This window comes from Ursus arctos, chromosome X (assembly GCF_023065955.2).
Source record: "Ursus arctos isolate Adak ecotype North America chromosome X, UrsArc2.0, whole genome shotgun sequence".
In the NCBI taxonomy this organism is placed as follows: domain Eukaryota; kingdom Metazoa; phylum Chordata; class Mammalia; order Carnivora; family Ursidae; genus Ursus; species Ursus arctos.
The window spans coordinates 26,928,351-26,948,407 of record NC_079873.1 but is presented as its reverse complement, the minus strand read 5'-3'; the positions used below and the strand labels follow the sequence as shown (position 1 = coordinate 26,948,407).

Sequence of the window (20,057 nt, the reverse complement as noted above, 5' to 3'; positions counted from 1 at the left end):
CCCTCTGTGAGTCCGCCCGCTCTCCCGTGCAGGTGGCTGCCGCTTCCCAGCGCCCAAACGCGGCGGCTCCCTCCCCCTTCCGTTTATCTTCCGATATCCGTGCATGGTTTACAGCTCCCCTCTTCGTACCTCAATACTCAGCGCTGGAGATGTTCATTTGTAGAGATCCAGATGCATCATCCTGCGTCTCAGGCTGATTCCGTGGTTATTTAGGCTGGTCTGGTACCTATCCAGCTCGACTCAGGGGACCGGCTGAAAAAGGGGTCCCCTACTCCTCCGCCATCTTAACTCCCCTAAGATTTTTTCTTATGTTTGACTTTTGACATCTTAATTTGGTGTCTTGGTGTGGATCTCTTTGAGTTCATGTAGTTTTTAACACTCTGGGCTTTCTGGATAGGCTGTCTGTTTCATTTCCCAGATTAAAGAAGTTTTCTGCCATTATTTCTTCAAATAGGTTTTCTGTCCCTTTATTTCTTTTCTTTCTGTGATCCCTATAATGAGGATATTATTTCACTTGATGTTGTTCCATAGTTCCCTTAAGCTATCTTCAGTTTTTAATATATTTTAAAAAATTTTTGCTACTCCATTTGGGCGAGTTCCATTGTTCTTTATTCTATTTCACTGATCCTTCCCTCTGTTTCATCTTGTCTGCTGTTGAATCTCTGGATGTATTTTCACTTCAGTTATTGTATTTTTCAGTTTTGTGACTTGGAGTTGGTACTGTCTTATATTTTCTATCTGTATGTTGAGGTTATCGCTATCTTCATCTGTTCTCCTCCCAAATTTGCTGAGCATCTTTTTGACCATTATTTTGAATTCTTTATTAGGTAAATTCCTTATCTTTGTTTTATTAAGGGTGTTTTTTTTTTTGAGGTTTTCTTGTTCTTTCACTTGGAGTATATTCCTCTGTTTCCTCATTTTCCTTGACTCTGTGTTTATTTCTGTGTACCAGGCCAAACAGGTATTTCTCCTAATCTTGAAAGAGTGGCCCTATGTAAGAGATGAACCTTATCTAGCAACCTGTCCCTACTTTTTTGTTGTCTTTTGAACCTTTGTGATTATCTAAACTGACTACTTTATTCTTGATAGGTCCTAGTGGTTGAGGTTATGCCAAAACCTGTGTTCCAGAGGGAGGTATCTCAGTCAGCACCTAGTTTCAGGCTGATTAGAATCCAGACCTCGGAGTGGCTGGGTAGCTCAGTGGGTTAAGCATCTGCCTTTGGTTCATGTCGTGATCCAGGGGTCCTGGGATCAAACCCCACATTAGGCTCCTTGCTCGGCGGAGAGCCTTTTTCTTCCTCTGCCTGCCACTACCCCTGCTTGTGCCCGCCCTCCCTCCCTCCCTCCCTCCCTCCCTCTCTCTCTTATTCTCTGACAAATAATAAAATATTAAAAAAGAAGAAGAAGAAGAATCCAGACCCTCAGGCAGAAACTTTTAAAGTATACAAATACAGGGACTCCTGGGTGGCTTAGTCAGTTAAGCATCTGCCTTCAGCTCAGGTCATGATCTTGGGGTCCTGAGATCGAGCCCCACATCAGGCTACCTGCTCAGCAGGGAGTCTGCTTCTCCCTCTCCCTCTGTTCCTCCCCCCCCCACTTGTTCTCTCTCTCTCTCTGTCTCTCAAATAAATAAATAAAATCTTTTAAAAAAAAAGTCTACAAGTAAATACATATAATCCTTTGGTACTGCAATCATAAACCCTGCTGGCCTCCAGACCAGGCAATCTGGAGGTTTCTCCTGGGCAACAGTTGAAAAATCAGGGCTTTAGACATGTGTCTAAGCTTCTTTCTGGGAGGTACTGGTGACCTGTGGTGAGGCTGAAGGAGAGTGCAGAGGTGGTATCCCCCAGCCTATGTTCCTTCAGAGCATTTCCATCACATCCAGATTTGTGCCATACCTGAAGCCTGACCCTTAGGCTGAAGCTCCAAGGCGAGTAAATGGGTCTTTTTCACAGGAAGACTAGGGATGTATTTCTGTCTGCTGTGTGTGCAGTGCCCTGGGGATGGTAGCCTGCCAAGATCTGTCTCCGATTATTACGATCTTGTAGGACCCAGGAACACAGGTCCAACTGGTCATCAGAGCCAGGTGATCAGGGGTGTTCCCATATGGATTGCACATGCCTGCTGACTTTAGTGGAGCAGTGGGTGTAGGAAGGCCTGGGGTACACCCAGTAGCTTTAGCGAAGCAGAGGGAAAGCATGATGCTGGGGTGCATCTGCTGGCTTTAACAGGACAGTGGGAGAGTGCAGGGTCTGTACACAGCCATCACATTAGCAAATAGAGAACAAGAAATGATTCCTGTATCCCTGCAGAGTCCCAACAGACCACTGCCCCTCTGGTAGATGATTAGCAAGATTAGCTGGGCCTTGGGGTGAGTGGGGCATCCTGCAAGCCCTTTAGGAGCAGTATCTCAGTTCTCTACAGCCCTTTGGGTCTCCTGGATATAAGCCCCATTGTTTTTAAAAGCTAGATGTTTTGGAAGCTAATCTCTCTGATTTGGGTCCCTGAGGTTGGGGTGCCTGATGTGGGGCTAGAACCCCTCATGCCTCAGGGAGAAACTCCAGAATTGTGAGATCCATCCTAATTGTGAGTTGCTGCACCTCGAGTGGTGTTTTTAGTGAGACCATATTTCTGTTTCTTCTGCCTGTCTCAATGTGACCCTTTCAATGTTTATTATAAAGTAGCTGTTCGACTAGTTTTCAGGTCTTTTATACATGGAGTTATTTTACATGTAGCTGTAGATTATGTGTGTCCATGGGAGGAGGTGAGTTGTATATAAAATATTTTTTAAGCTTTATGCTCTCTTTTCTCTCTATATTCACCCCTTTTGATATTTTATTCAGGGTCATGGCTTTAAATAACCTTTTTTGTTAATGATTTTTAAAATATCTCTAGTACAAACCTCTGCCCTAAACTCTAGACCTGTATATCCATCTTGCTATTATAGATCTCTACTTAGATATTAATAGGCAACTCAAACTTCACATACTTAGATTTGAGTCCCTATCAAACCTACCCAACGCAGTTTTCACCATGTTTATTCTTGCCAACTCATTCTTTAATTTTCTCAGACCAGAAACGTTAAAGTAATCTTTGGTACTCTTTCTTTGCCAACCTCTCTCCTAACAGATTTGAAAGGTAGTGTCACCAAATCTACATGTGGTCTGGCAGGAAATAAGGTACATCAGCCATCCATATTTTTCTTTGTGAACTGGCTTGTTATTTTAAATTTCACTTACATGCAGTTCAGTTTTAGACCTCTTTATACTGATGAGTACTTTAAAAAAAATCAAGTACATTGGCCTCTCCTTATGAATAGGTTGTCACCCTAAAGAGATATCAAAACTACTCTCCTTACGCAAACAATGAAGCATGGAACACTACATCAAAAACTAATGATGTACTGTATGGTGACTAACATAACATAATAAAAAATTAAAAAAAAAAAAACCAAAAAACTACTCTCCCGATGATCACAGAGGCTAAATGTAAAACAAACAAACAAAAAACAAAACAAGAAAACAAGAAAAACCTGTCTCTCCATCTGTTTACTGCTGAGGTGTAGGCATATTTTTTAGCAAAAAATATTAAGCTAATGAGAATAGGTATGTATATAAAATAACTGACCAGGTTACTCTTAAGAATAAGAGAGTGGATATATCCAATTTAATGAGAAATATGTAAACAAAACCATATTTAAAGATTAAAATCATAAGCTAGTGAATTTTCTCTAAAATGATAGTTAGCAAACTGAGAATCAGCCAGGTTATATTTAACTTGCCTCTTGTTATATAAAATACTTAAAATAATTTTTACTTCTCTTCTTCCTAAGTTGTCCATAAAATGCAGAACCTAATACTTTATTTTTTCTTGCAAGTTTTTATTTAAATTCCAGTTAGTTAACATACAGTGTCATATTAGTTTCAGGTGTACACTGAAGTGATTCAGCTCTTCCATACATCACCCGGTGCTCTTCACAGCAAGTGCCCTCCTTTAATCCCCATCACCCACTTAACACCTTAAAAAGTAGTCTCTACTAGCTGGATTTATTTGTTCAACTGCCACCAGTCCTTCACTTGTTAATTATAGTTGACTTGTTCAGTTCCTGGAGGGGCAACTGTGAGGTTAAATTGAGGTAGAGGAGGAAATGGTCCATGGTAAAGTGGAGGCAGTAAATGTATTCTTCAGGATGTAAAAATGGTAACTATGTGACAGAATGTAGGTGGTAGCTAATACTGTGGTGGCACTAATTTTGCAATTTATAAATGTATCAAATTAACACTTTTGTACACCTTAAATTTACACAATGTTATGTGCCAGTTATATCTCAATAAAGCTGGGGATGTAAGAGAATTAGCATGTCTTTGAAAGTGGAAAAAACAGATGTTTGGTGAGGGAAATATAAGAGAGAAGGGCTAGTAACTTAAGTTGAATAGGACAGACAAGGTATTTTATTGACTTTCAGGACTGTGAAGATTTAAACATGTTTGTAATGTGAGGAAAAATCCAATAGAGATGCATACTTAACATGTAAAAGCAATGTCTTACAGGAGAGGCTACATGAGCAAAAATGGAATGATGGACTTTGGAAGTGGAAGACATGAGTTGAATTACTATGAAGATATTTTGAGGTGAAGAGTAGTAAGGGTGAGAAAGTTTACTCACGAAGGACTCCATACCTCCAAGGGAACTACATCTTTCATAGGTCGTATAGTGTTGGCGATATGAAGAAGTAGGGATGGGAGAATAGAGAACTGGTACCTCTGAAGAACTAAGAGTGGAAAGCATTTGCAGTAGGAGCTCTTCTGTTGTAAAGATCAATTTAAAATAAACAGAAGTCTTAGCAAATGATATTGTAGACAAAACATCAGTCAGCAAAATGGCTTGCAGTGTAAACGGTTGTGCAAATTTCTTCCACAGTTTTCTGCAAAATAATAATTTTATTCACAACTACCCACATACAGACACGTGGATAATCACAAGGAAAGGTACTTTTATTTCCATTGTCTTCAGGCAGTGTCTCCAGGATGAATCTGATTGGATCCTGAAACAACTCAGAGGCTGACTGGTATTTGGGATCTCATTTTCCAATTATATTCACATTTGAAAGTCATTCATTTGGTCCTCTTTTCCCCTCCACTAGTATGTCAATGTGTCCTGGTGCCTCTAATTTGAATTTCATGCTTTTCTTAAATTTATTTCTCTACCTTATCCAATTTAGCTTGCATTCTTATTTCAATATTATACTATTGGCCATTTTTCCCAAATTATTGTGATGAGGATCAACTACTTAATTTGTGGGGTCCAGTATACAAGGAAAATGCAGGCTTCTTGTTCTAAAATTAAGGATTTCAGGATAGTGACAGCAGGTCATTAGAGCAAGCATGAGACCTTCTATGCATGGAGACATTCTAAGCATGATTGCACAGATCAATATGACCATGATGCCAGACCTGTCATTTTATATGTTTGGTTAGTTTTAGACCTAAATTGTTTTCAAAATTTTTCAGAAGTTAGAGAATTAGACACATTTCTATAGAAAAATGTTGTTTAAAAACATTTCACTGGGGATGATTAGCCAATGATAAATAGTACTTTGAAAGTTAGAATTTAAAAAAAATTAATTCTTAGTGTGTTAATAATGGATATAGCTTCTAGAATTACATTTTTTCATATTTTGATTTTGGTGCTTTTTTTCTTACAGTGGAAAAAAAAGATATTGGATATCTTGATTCTTGACTCTTCTAGGTTTGAATGCTCTGTAATAAAACTGTTATCTTTTTAAAAAAAAACTTCACCGTAAGCAGACTGTTATGCCAAACATCTGTGTTCAAGGTGACTTCATTTTTTAGCTGAGTCATAGGCTATGCTCGTAGTTCTCATAATAATTTTAATTGAATAATTGGATGAGAGTGATGACATTTCAAGGGGGAGAAAACCCACCTGTATAATATTTACACGTAGATAATAAGCCCTGTAGCCCAGCCCTAATTAATGTAAGAAAAATAGACAAGACAGTATATCCTTTTTATTTTTTTGATTAGAAAATAATTTTTCTCTTTCTCTATTTGCTCTGTCGTCTTTTATTATCCGAGAAAGCTATCTTCTTTTTCCTTCCATTAGTTAATGTGAGTTACCTTGATTCTTGATTTTAATAATATTTAAGCCTGCATCTTGTATTTCGAATTTAACTACCCTCCGTTTTATGAACATAAGAACTGAAATATTATGTAACCTTCACAAGAACAAAGGTTGATGGAAATATGTCTCTTTCTTATTTTATTCACTATGAACCATGGAGATGTACTTATTTATTGTTTTTGTAAGTAGTAATTCTATCATTATCTTTAAATATAATTGACCCTAGATAGTAGTTAAAATTTTCTTGTCTGAATGTATCCAACTATAATATATTAGCTTTTTTGATTTTTACAAAGAGAAAGGGACATATCAACACACATATACATATGTATGGTTGCATATATATTTATATACATATGTATATTTATATTTAGGTATATACATACATGTGTCTGTAGATGTAAATATACATAGACACACAGACACAGATACATACATTCTGTTTTACTACCTAATTAATATTTAAGTATTATATACTCACTCTAGGTAAATTGCTTTTGCTTTGGGAGAGCACTAAAATATTTATGAATGAGTATGAACATACACATTTAAGGATATCTCACCCTTAAATTTCTTAAAATTTGGTGGTTGAACTCCTTTTTAATGTTGGAATAGCAAAAGGAGCTAAAGCATAAATTAAAAACATCTGGGGGAACCTGGGTGATTCAGTCACTTGAGCATCTGACTCTTGATTTCTGCTCAGGTCTGATCTCAGGGTTGTGAGATCAAGCCCCATGTCAGGCTCCATGCTTATAGCGAGAAGTCTGGTTTTCTCTCTCTCTCCCTCTGCCCCTCTGCTGGCTTGTGCGCTCTCTCTCTCTCTCACTCTCTCTAAAATAAATAAATAAATAAATATTTAAAAAAAAAAAAACAAACATCTGGGGGTGCCTGGATGGCTCAGTCAGTTAATGGGTGGCTCAGTTGGTTAGGTGTCTGCCTTTAGCTCAGGTCATGATCCCAGGGTCCTGGGCTCGAACTCCACATCAGGCTCCCTGCTCAGGGGGAAGCTTGCTTCTCCCTCTCCCTCTGCCTGCCGCTCCCCCTGCTTCTGTGCACATGCATGCGCTCTCTCTCTCTCTCTCTGCCAAATAAATAAAATCTTAAATATCTGATGTTAAGGCCTAAAAATTAGTCAAGTACAAAAATTAGGTCAGTAGTATAGATTGGTAAGTTAGCATTTTAAGAATCAATTTTTGAGTAGAGGTTTTTCTTTTAATTTTAATGTTGCTGTACATTTTCGTAAAAACTCCTGGAGTTTTTCTGTTCTTTTTTTTTTTAATGTTCAGTTAGCCAGCATATAGTACATCATTAGTTGCGTATAACACCCAGTGCTCATCACAACACGTGCCTGCTATATAATAGCAATCACCTGGTTGCCCCATCCCCCACCCTTCCTTTCTGTAACCCTCAGTTTGTTTCCCAGAGTCCAGAGTCTCTCATGGTTTGTCTTCCTCTCTGATTTCTTTTAAAGAAACGTTTATATAGCTTTCACTTATGACCCATTATAATTTACAACTTATACTTAATTCCTATAACATAAAATACTGTTCTCAAGGTATAGGTCCATCTAGCTCATCCATCTTTCTTTTACCCACTGTAGCCTCTTTTAAAACTATTTTATTTTTAAGGCACTTCATAGACTTTTTGGGTTGAATGATAAAAACTGTTCTTTAGTGTTCAGGCAAGTCTGCCCTGAAATTGTCCATTTTTTTTTTAAAGAAGGAAGTGGGAGAGGGACATTCAAGAAGATTTTTTTGCAATGTATTCTAGTATCTCAGGGCAATTCATGTATGGAACGAGGAACAAAAATATTTTCAAGTTCATCAAGCTGTTTTTTAAGTCATAGGAATGTAAATATTCATTAGAAAGTTTCCTTCAAAGTAACCAATAAAACGGGAATTGCTTTACTGACTCTACCTTACCAAGTTTCCTTTTTACATTGAGAAATAGCTAATTTAATATACTCTGCCCTTTGTTCTTTTTTGTTGTGGGCACAGTTAATTGCATTTAACTGTTATTATGTAATTCTTATTGCATCTTTTCTTTCAAATTTCATTCGTGGTAATTCATTTCAAATTTGGCAAGTCATCAAAATCACACAGATGAAAGAGTATAGGAACTTTAATCTATGCATACTCTCTCCCAGTTCCCTTTGATTTTCTAATTCAGTAGAATTTGATTGAGATCGGAAACAGTATTTTGAAAATTTGCTCTACAATATGATGATTATTTAGGTTTGAGAACTCCGGACTTGACCCTTACCTGAGCATGAATTGTTTAAGGCAGTTCCCTATGGTAAGGTGCCCTGTATCTCAGATTCATTCCTAATGTGGATCATTAACTTTTCCATGTCCATCCCCTGTTCATTAGAGCTGAGTGATCTCTTTATTTTGGAGATGAAGCTCATTTTCAACTCCTGAAAAATTAAGCCAAGAAGGGGAAAAAAGAGGGCACCTGGGTGGCTCAGTCAGTTAAGTGTCTGCCTTCAGATCAGGTCGTGATTCCAGGGTCCTGGGATGGAGGCCTTTATGGGGCTCCCTGCTCAGTGGGGAGTCTGCTCTTCGCTCTCCCTCTGCCCCTTCCCCCACTTGTGTGGTATCTCTCCTCTCTCTCTCTCTCTCTCTCTCTCTCCCCCCCCCAAATAAATAAATAAAATCTTAAAAAAAAAGAAGGGGAAAAAAGTAGTTCTCCTTCAAGGCTACATTTCCCTGCTGGAGTAGAATGAGTACTTTTCAGGATGCCCCAGCAAACTGTTGATGGCCTGGAAACTGCATTGCTATGTTCCCCTATATGCTATACCTCTCTTCCTCCTAAACCAAAGTCTAGATGGAACTGACATTCCCCGTAGGACCAGTTTGAAAGACACTATGCAGTCCTGCATGGCTCTGGTAGATACTGTCTGCAGTTTAATCTTTAGCCGTATCTGACTTATGACAAATACAAGAGTGCTACAAGTGAGTGCCCACCATCTGATGCCTGGTTGCTCCTCTCTCACTTAAAACAGCTCCAGCACAATGGATTTCATGTCTAGATGATAGTAAGGTGCCACTGGGGAGAGGAGATAGAGGTAAGAGGAGGTTGGAAAACAGTTTATGTCTCTTTCAGCCAGCTTAACATCTCACAAGAGCATTCAGTGACAGATGACCCTGGTCTCTAACAAAGAATCAAGTGCAGTGCACCTCTTTGCCAGTGTTTATCTGTCCCCCATGCTTACATCGACACACATGAGTCTTCTTTCTGTACTCCCAGCGTACTGCTCGGGAATTGTACAGCAGATTTGGCAAGCGAAAGGGAAAGCAGCTGTTCACTGCATCTTGTTCCTGCTGTTCAAGGTGTACATCCCAGCCAAATGAATCCCATCAGAGCCAAAGACCCTGGCAGTAATTCCTTGCTACAAATATGCGGTCTTGTCTATCTTAGCTACTTGGAGAACAAAAAATCTGAAAGCCTTGTAAAAACCTTAGGACAAAATAATGCTCGGTACAGCTACTCAGCCAGATCTGAGGAATTATTCAGTGTGGTGTGGATGACTGGGGAGACAGGAAGCCCTAAACACACTCTGTCTTGCACTTCAACTTCTTCAGAACCATGGTGATCATCTGGAGTATTTGTGATAAATAAATATTGTTAATCTTCATGCATATGGAAAGGATGAAAAAGGATCATCCCAGACATCCCAGGAGAGAAGTTTTTCAGTTTCTCAGATACTACTTCTAGTTGGCAGTTTGTGTATAATTGAACTCCACCAATAATTGACCATACAGGTCAACAGAGTCTAGAGCATTTTATTTCAAGAGAACCTGAACACTAGCCTCAGACCATTATGGGCATCCATCACAGTAAAAGGAATCCTGCATAGATGTCTAAAGTACATCAGGAAAGAACCATTTCAGGTTATTGGGGCCACATTTGAGATCACCTGACTGAAGACTGAAATCTAGACTGAAATCTGTTTTATAGGCCACCCCCGTGGCCATCCTTAGCTGCTCTGTAAAACATAGTGTGACAGATGTGCTTCTCACACATCATCTAAAGTCCAGGAAGCCAGAAACCCTGTGTCTACTCATTATCCGGAGGGTCTGAATTCCCGAGTGGAGAAATTGATTAGCACCAAAAGGTCTTCCACTCTGAGATCTCTGTCACATTGCTCTGTTGGCTGGAGATCTTTGCCCTTATGTAAGCACCAAGTGGCATGCCATTCAATGACAAGTTGACACAACTACCAGTCTATCTACAGTTGGTCTCACTGGGTTCTTCCTCACTAGAGGCCTTTTCTACTTGGGTGATAACCTGCATACCTCATCTCAGGAGCACCAGCTACAGTTTTTTTAAATTGTAGCACCTTGCCTTTTCCCTACCTATATACTTGAATTATGAAAAAGTCACTGCGTCTCTTGCCAGAAATCAACTAAGTTTCTCAGTGGCTACATTCCAACTTGTGTTTCTGACCTCTACTTATTTCTTCATTTTACAACTTGATTTTACCCCTAGATTTGGGTTTTTACTCTTACATAGATGTTACTTACACGTGTGGTCTCAATCCTGACCCACTTAATCCCTAGGCTCCCATTCTGTCTCACTCTTCTGTATCAGGAGCAATATTCTATGATATTTTAATTATTTACAATATCAATAAATTGTTAATTGCCTAAAGTTTAGACTTTCATATTATGAGCACATGTGCGATCAGAGAGTGCCTTGCCATTACACCAGAGAAGCTTTGCTGACCAGGCGGGTCTCTGAAGTTACCTTGAGAAGGCTGGGACAAGATGAACTCTGTAGATTCCTTCTAGATTTACTGTGTTATACTTCCAGCACTTCCTTTTTGAAGCAGAAATAATGCATTGGTTTGCTCCTGTCAGGGTGGAAGACCAATTTCATTTGTCTACCCATGAAGATGAATGGATGCAGCAAAAATCCAGAAATGTCTTAGATATATTACTGTACAGCTCATTGACCATTCTATCAATGCTTAACTTGAAAGTGATGGCTATCTGATGTCAAGTTCCACTGATAAAGTGATTCCCAAATATTTCTTTCAAGTGTGCTTCCTCAGAGGTCACAGAAGAACTTCAGTGACCTGCAGAGACCTGAAACAGATGAAGTTCCAACTAAGCATGACCACAGTGGTTTTAACATTTATTATCTTTTCCTGTAAAGGAAATTACAGACAGCTCCATGCACGTGGTTTTGGGATTTTTCTGCCCAGTGGTTTTAAGCCAAGTAACCTTAACAAAAACAAATCTAGATGACCCTTGTAAATAATGCAACATTCTTTTATATTTAAAGACTATGTATACAAACACTTGCATACATCTTTGTAATGATTTTTAGCCTATCATGTACACTAACAAACATGCCGCAAAAGCTAACTGTGCCAGAATTCTCCACAAGAGTTGTATCTAGAGTGGCTTAAATCAGCACAGTTTTGTTTTTGTTTTTTGGGGTTGTTTGTTTGGTTTGGTTTTTTTGGGTTTTTGTTTTGTTTTGTTTTGTTTTGTTTTGTTTTGTTTTGTTTTGGTCTTCTTGTCCAAGGAACACCGTGTGGGACCTCCTTTCTTAAGGAAAAAGTAGGACTAATGTGAAAAGAAACAAGGCAACAAGGTGAAACTTTTGATCGTTGCTGAGGCAGTGAACAGTTGTAAATTGTGCTTCCTGCTATAAAATATCTTCTCTCCTCTCCACTTTATTTTTAAAATCTCCATTTAATTCCTTGTGGAAAATAACTACCTGGATTCCTTTTGAAAAGCATTTCCTCAGCATGCTGAAAGCACACCTAACCATCTAGAAATATTATATGTAACTCCGTGAGGATCTATTATTTTCCTTTCACCATACAAAATCATGAAAAATGAAATTTTTTTTCTCATCAACCCTAAAGAGGTCCGAGTCTACAGTGAGGTCCAGGGTGTTCCTCAAATTTTACTTTCCTCGAGGGTGTCCTCCTGTCAGTTCTAAACAACTAAAAGTTGAGAGAATGTGTTTGTGAGACAAATAGAACATTCTTAGTGGTCCTTAAGTAATTCCTGACATTTTCATGCCATGCCATGCCATGCCTCCTTAAAGACCTTCAGATTATCCTGCAGAAAGTTTAACAGGCTATTCACTGAAATTATTAATCAGTAGGCAAAGTATTGCATTCGACAGCAGCACTAGTCCGTACTTAGAACCTTGCTAGATAGATATAAAATGTGCAATTTGCTGGCTGTTGTATAAGCCAGTGGCATTGCTGTATCTTTATAAGCTTTCTAATCATGCCATGCTACCATAATTCTCAGTGTTTCAAAGATAGTTCCTGGGTCCTTCATTACCTATCTCTTCACAGCTTCCAGAAAACATTTCCTACCTTTCCTTGGTCCACATTCCAACCGTTCCTTGTATCCATCTTTTTTCTCTGTCTCTACCTCAGTTTATCAAGTGCTGAATTCATTGACTATGACAGTAGTTTCTTGTATAGTTTGAACCAGGTAGGACAGAAACATGAAATATTTTACTTCAAGCTGATGGTTGTTTCATCTTTCTTACTGGCATTCCTGAATAGATCCCATTGCTTTCCAGGCTCTGTGAAATTAAGAAGTTAAAGCCAGCTTAGTTCAGCTTTAATTTTCAATCTCATATTCAGTTTAATGTTCTTCTACTGTTTCCATTTCAATCTTAAACCATGGCCTAAGTGACCTGCAGTAAAAGGGGAGAGTGATCGGTTTCCTCTCTATACCACCATCACTTTTCCTTACTTCATCTGGGTCCCATTATTCTCCATTGGCCTGAGAAGTAGGAATGAAGGAAAGTTGGCAAATGTTTCCTATTAACTAGCATTTTCATGGTGTTCATATACTTTATATAACAAGGACACAAGCATTGACTTTTTGGAGGGTGCAAGTGTAGGTTTTTTAAGTGGTCTTATAAAAGCTCTTCTGTCTTCCAAATTCTTTAACAAGAAAAACATGCTTAGTGAAAATATCTTCAAGCCTCTTCATCATGGAGAACTCTTGCTCCTTAAGCAATGTTTCTGCTAGACAACTCAAACATGGCTGCCTTTTTCAGTGTCTACTTGACCTATGGAAATGTTTCTGCCACACCAAGCTTTAGGAAGTACAAGCTGCTCCCTCTCTTCACTCTGCCGTCATTTCCAATTTCTTGTCTTCTATACTTAGGTAGGCATAGAAAGCAAATAAATCATTCAGCTGCATAAGCAGAGTCCAAGTTGGTAATTAGATGCCATCCCTATTTACTTAGGACTCCCAGACTCTCCAAGTGATAGTGTTGGAGTTTCCCTCCCTTGCTTGGGGCAGAAAGATTGAAGTACCACTTTTCATTCATCATTGATGAGTAAGTGGAAGTTGCCATCACACTGGACCATGGATTCAGCCTCACTATGATTCTCTTCCAAATCTTCATGGAGTTTTAGAGTAAGCAAGCTTGGTGGAGTAATGAAGGAAGAGCCAGATTTCCTACCACTTCAGTAAAGATTTTAGAAAAGGCTTGTTATTTCCATCTCTTAGAACAGGGAGAACTTAGAACTCACTGTTTTCAGTTCAAGACTAAGAATACCTTATAAGTTGCATAAGTTAGGAGGAAACAGCTAAGCAAATGGGTGAAGGGGTAAGGAAGATACAGGCTTTCAGTTATGCCATAAATAAGTCATGGGAACAGAGGGTACAGCATAGGGAATATAGTCAATGGTATTGTAATAGCGTTGTATGGTAGCAGATGGTAGCTACACTTGTGGGGAGCATAGCATAACGTAAATACAGACTTGTCGAATCACTACATTGTACCCCTGAAACTAAGGTAACATTGTGTGTTAACTGTACTTCAATTAAAAAAATGCTCCCAAATAATTCACCAAAATAATTCAGTCAAATTCAGTATTCTTCTTACTTGGTATTTGAACAAATTACAACCTCTTAATAGGTGACAAAGAAAATCTAAAAGGAAGTAGTTGCATTAATTTACTGGCACACTGAACTTGAGACTCCAGAAAATAGAACTTTTTGGTGAAGAACAGTCTGTGCAGTGAGGTGAGACTGTTAAATAATGCAGATTAGTGGCTTCTCTTTGGTCTCCATTTTAATTTCTGAAGAGCCACACAAGTAGGATTTCGTCTTAGCACATCGCTTACAGGACTCCCACCCTCCAGCCACTGTCTGTGGAGAACAGTACTTAATTCCTTGCTCTATTTTATGCAAAGTAGTGGCATTCAAAGTGGGGCCAATTAATGCTCTTCCCCAAGCAGAAACTGCAAGAATTTGTAGCTGCTTTACTTGCATCAGAATTTGAGAAATGCTTTTCTTGAGTTCATCTACTACTAAAATCACTCAAAGAAATGAGGCCTAATTGAACAATGGCTATCCTGTTTCATTGCTTAGGGAAAAGAAGATAAGACATAATGAAAGTAAAACTATTTTACATGTCTAGTCTCAATGACAAATACTTATAAACAGTAAAAAATATATTTCTTTACTACAAGGTGATCATAAATCATATTCCATTCTTTTAATGAATTGACATCTCTTTCCTTTGTCCTAGAAATTTTAATGAACACAATTTAGAAAATCCCTAGGTAATTCGTTGGCACAGACCCTGAAGTTTTTCGTTTCTGTGGGTGTTTGTTTCCATAAATTGAAGCGGAATGGGCAAGAATCTGCAATTCTTGAGGAAATCCACAGTCCGGATTTTTGAAAAGCCAAGTGTCTCTCAAAATCTCAGCCCACTAAAAAGAATCCCTTTTTTAGCTATAGCTAACGAAAGGGTAAATTTTACAATGTTAAGCCTGGATCTTTTGTGCAATGTACAAAGCAAAACTGAGAGCTCCCTTGGCCTGGCACTTAGTAAGCAACAAAGGAATATTTATTACATAATTGGATTACAAAAAAAAAAGTTTGTGAAAGATGCTAAGACATTAAAGTGCATCTTTTGCACACTCCACACTCATGCTTTCCATTCCACGAGACTTGTATCTCTTACACCCCTTCACAAGGGAGTCCACGGCAAAGGGCTTCCTGGTGAAAACCCCTCCACAATTAGGTCCAGGCATCAAAAGTCTTTCTCCAGTTTTCTGCCATAAAGCAAAAGCAAATAAAGTAAAACACTCACACACACTCCTAAAAGAAGAAACAAAATAATGACAAAATCTCTCCCATTCCCAACCCTAGATCCCACAGATACCGGAAGAAAATTATTTTTGTGACCTCAAACTAACTCATGCTATATAGTGAATTAAATGTCTCAGGAACTTCTATATATGTGTATATATATACACATATATACATATATATATATATATATATATATTAATTGGTACAGTATGCAACCAAGAGAAGTCCATCCATATAAAATAGGGAATTTTGGACAGAAACACTTTTCTGGCATTTTTTAACTCATAAAGTATAAATTTGCTTTTCTTCTTTCTTTCTTAGGCTGAAAAATGTTGTATCCTTGTATTCTACTAGATTTTTTTTCTGGTTTGCTTGTTATCTTCCTATAGCAAGAGACTATGTGTATAGTTCAATTTTCCAAAATATTTTGTGCTTAATAAGTATTTGCTGTTGGGTAGGAAGGTTAACTCTAAGGGAAATGTATCTTTCTAATAATTGTCTCAGAAGGTCCTATGTTAATAGTGAAAACACCCACATTCCTAGTTCAATGCAATCATGATCTTACCTATTATTAAATGAAATAAAAATGATTATATTTTATAGTGCCTTTAATAAGTATAGCAAGGACATATAGCTCCTTTAATGAATGATGATTTATAAAAAGTTATTGGAATAACATGTAAAATAATTTTTTTGTATTTTTAAGCCTGCGTTCATATTTCAATACATTTATTTTGATTCAGAGTCCCAGTTTTTATTTCACATGAGAAATTTATTCTACCAGAATGAAAAATTCATTCTTCCACAGTTTCTTAGCCATATTGCTCTCTAGTTGAAGCATTTGTAATTTTGGGGCACAAGGGTTATTACTTAAAAAAATACAAATGTAAGAAATAAGCAAGTCACTGTGGAGATGACTGTCCATTGCCAACAAAAATCATTCAGTTTTTTATTTTATACTCTAGAGCACTTTGAGGAAATAATAATATATTTCCATGTATGTTGATTATTTTAACTTAGTTTCCCTTGAATTTTTCTGAAAACCAAAATAAAATTTTTTTCATTATGCTTTTTTTTATGCTCCTTGGTAACCATCATTAGGATTCCAGTTTTTTCTTTTGTATTTTTGTTGTTGATGGCCAACCTCTCAGTATCTTTGTAACTCTCCTCATATTTGCTGTTTTTGTCTAGCTATATGACTCATCTTACTGATAAGAGAGTTAGCTGAAGACATGGAATAAAATTTTAAAACAATAGTTAAGCCATAATCTGCACCAGCAACAAAAATCTGAGTCTGATTTGGGACAGCCTACCAACTCTGTCTAGCGAGATAGCACAGGTCAAGTGGCCAGAGGGTCCTAGAAAATCCACAGGCCTGGCCCCCCATCAGGGTTTGCCTAACAAGGTGTTTAGAAATAGAAGGCAGCTTATGCATGATTAGTTCAAAGAGTTCTGCAAGCTTAGATTGACATCAGGTCTTTTCACTCCCTGAGATAATCAAAGAATCCATGTATATTGGTCTCTCTTACTGACTGCCAGGCCAAACAAAGAGCCAACCTACCTGAGGTCAACTCTGCCATCAGCTCTTAGGTCATTTCATTTCTTTCAATCCATAGAATCTCATCAATAGAAAAGGTTAGAGTTCTAAATATAATTTTGAGGCTAGATATGTGGTTTAACATTATGCTGTATCTTATCCTATTCAATTATATTAAAATTCTACAGGTGTGCACAGGAGCGTAGGCTGTTTTTGCCTTTAGCCAGATAAAGGACCAGATTTAAATAATGCCTGAGTAGGCAATTACTACATGCTGTGACTGGAAGGTTTCTCCAGCCACCTGTCACAATGGTGAAATTTTATCATTAGGGATCCATTTCTCTGGAGAAAGTCTGGCTAGGCTACAGACGTTCTCTTGTACAATACAGACAGCTCTGATTATAGCCATAAGCACTGGTAACTGAATTATGACGTGATGTAACTTCTCACTGAAGTTTTGAATGAAGAAAGGGAAACTGTATTTGAATTAGATTATAGGCCAAGGTCTTGGTCACTGATTTGGATCAAGTATTGTAATAGAAGTAGACTGAAGTTTCCTATAAATAATGTTCCATCCTATTCTGATACTTTTATTTTTTTAAATTTTTTCCTATTTTCATATTTTTAATTCCAAGCACACACACAACATACCAAAATAAAACAAAAACACCAGAATTAAACACACACACACACGCACTTTTCTCCAAAGGCTGTGTCTGTCTGAGTGGTGGTGACCTTTTTCCCAATTTCTTTTCTAAATCAGTTTTTTGACTACTTGAACACTTCTCTGTTTTTCCCACTAAAAAGCCTTGTTACACCATTCATTCAGTCATGAACAAAAGTATTGGTCTTTTTTTCTAGTACCTGGTATTGAGCAATGAACAAGACAGCCATAGTCTCTGATTTCATTGACACTTAAAGTCTGAAATAGGGGGAAAAAATAATGGAAATTTGCAATACGGTGTGATACATATTGAGCCAGAAATACAAAGTACAAGAGAGGACGTAGGGTGTCAGGGACAGCCACCTGGTGAGAGAGATATCCACATTTCCAAGGTGAGAGTTAAGGGATAAAGGTAAATTAGCCAATAAAAGGAAGTTAGGTGGAAGTGTTCAAGGAAAAAGGAGTAGCATGTTTAAGGCCAAGTATCAAGAGGGTCATAGTGTATGTTAGGGAATGAAAAATAGAATTTCTCTGTAGCTTGAGCAAGGACTATGTCCAGCAGGGACTATGAAGGGACTTTAAAGCCATATTAAGGAGTATTGCATCTATCCTCAGGAAAATAAATACTCACTAGAGGATTTTAAGCAGAGAGCCATCATTTCATTTTAGAATGACACTATAGCTGTGTTGCAGGTGGGTAATGATAGGGTAGGATACCAGCCCAAGAGCCTGTACAGTATTTGAGGCAAGAGATGGTAATTACCCCAAGTAGAGGAATGACAGTGGGGAGGAGGAGAAAAGGATGAAACCAAGAAATATTAGGAGGTCGAAGAAAGGATTGGGAATTGATTGACTGAGTAAACACAAAATGGCGAAGGATGTGATAAAGGAAGAGGAAATATCCAGAATCATGCCTAATAAGGGCAATGAATAATTGCCAGTCATTGAAATAGGGGCGGAAATACAGAGCAAGAGCAAAAGCAAGTTGGAGAGGTGGTAAGTAGATGAGAAGGGGCCCAAAATATATCCATATTTGGTCATGCTGTTGTTTTGGTTGCTGTGGGATGTCCAAGTAGAATTGTCAAGTAGGGCAATATATTTGCATGGGTGGAGATCGAGGGGGACATCTGGACCGGAGACAGAGTTGAGAGCGAAAGAGGGCTAACTGAAACTAGAAATGTGAGTGGAATGAGAAGAAAGGAAAGCCTAAGGCAAAGTCCTGAGGAAGATTTACGATCCAGGTAGAAATACTGAGAATGCCCTCCCACTCCCGTCATAGCGCGAGACTTGCAGCTCTTTTAGCTGTAGTCATAGAGTAATGCTGTGTTCCAAGTTGCCTTCGTTAAAGAATAATGGCATTTCTAATACATTTAAAGCTAAGGAGCCCACTATATACTCTTTTTTTAATTTTTTAATAGTTTTTATTGAAGTATTGTTGCCACATGGTGTTACGTTAGCTCAGGTGTACAGCGTAGTGATGTGACGACTCTGTATTTTACCCTGTGCTCCTCACAAGCAGGGTCATTTTTAAAAGCTCGCTCATAGTCTGTGGGAAGGATCGTTCTCTCGTACCAGATAATCATGTCTACACATCATATAATAAAAATACTTGCCGTGATGCATAACTTAAGGAATTCTCAGTAAGTTGCTTGTCCCAATCCTTGCTTGTAGGACTATTCTAAAGGTGAACAGGTCCTTGAAGGGAGACTGTGCAGTCTGCTCAGCATGCTAGTTATATTTGGAAAGTGTTAAATTACCCTAATCATACCGATAGTAACAATCAAGATTAATTGCAGCTATATTAGGATTACTTATTATTTGTTCCACTTAAGCAGTAACACAGATCCAATTGTACAAGTTATTTCCATAATCCAAATTGTGAATGAAAACAGGAGGAAAAAAGCCCATGCAAAACTGGTAGAAATCATATTTAAAATAAATCCGTAACCAGATGGTTATATGAAATTCTCTTTTTGAAAGGAGCTGATTCTGAACAGATTGTATATGTGTCTCACTGGTGGAAGTGGATTATCCATCTTGAATTGGATTGTGATGACGATGACCCTATTCTAAGTAAACCAAATCTCTTGAACTATATAATGAGATCAGGAGGAACATTCGGCCTGAGAACGACAGATTGCAGCGACTGAGATGATTTCACTACTGTTTTTTCCAGCCTCTTTCCTTGATATACATACTTCTGTGGTTTTTGTCCTGCAGAGATTCCGGGTCCTGTAGTTCTGTGTGCTAATTCTTATTTCTTATTTTTATTTTTATAAGCAGAGCTGAATGAGTGGCAGGAAGCTGCGCAGTCTATCTTACAAAAAGGTGATGGTGGCAGAATCTAGAATCTTCATTTACTTTGCGGCAGGATTGCAGAAAAACTATGGCAAGGAAACATTGAACCGCTTCCTTCTTCCTTCTTTTCTTTAGGCCGTGAGGAGGCAAAAGTTGCTTGAGCAGAGTATCCAGTCGGCCCAGGAGATCGAAAAATCCTTGCACGTAATTCAGGAGTCCCTCTCCTCCATTGACAAGCAGTTGGCAGCTTATATTGCTGACAAAGTGGACGCAGCTCAGATGCCTCAGGAAGCCCAGGCAAGTAGACTGGGAATGAGAT

At 38.2% G+C, this 20,057-nt stretch overlaps 1 protein-coding gene across 17 annotated transcripts in view; it reads left to right on the top strand.

Annotated features, from left to right (window-relative positions):
• DMD (dystrophin) overlaps positions 1–20,057 on the top strand; it is a 2,358,181-nt gene that overhangs the window by 1,112,717 nt on the left and 1,225,407 nt on the right. For all 17 annotated transcript variants that reach the window (XM_057310259.1, XM_057309646.1, XM_048213297.2 and 14 more), the window contains one exon: positions 19,874–20,035. In XM_057310259.1, coding sequence (XP_057166242.1) covers positions 19,874–20,035 — 162 coding nt within the window. The remainder of the gene's footprint in view (positions 1–19,873; positions 20,036–20,057) is intronic.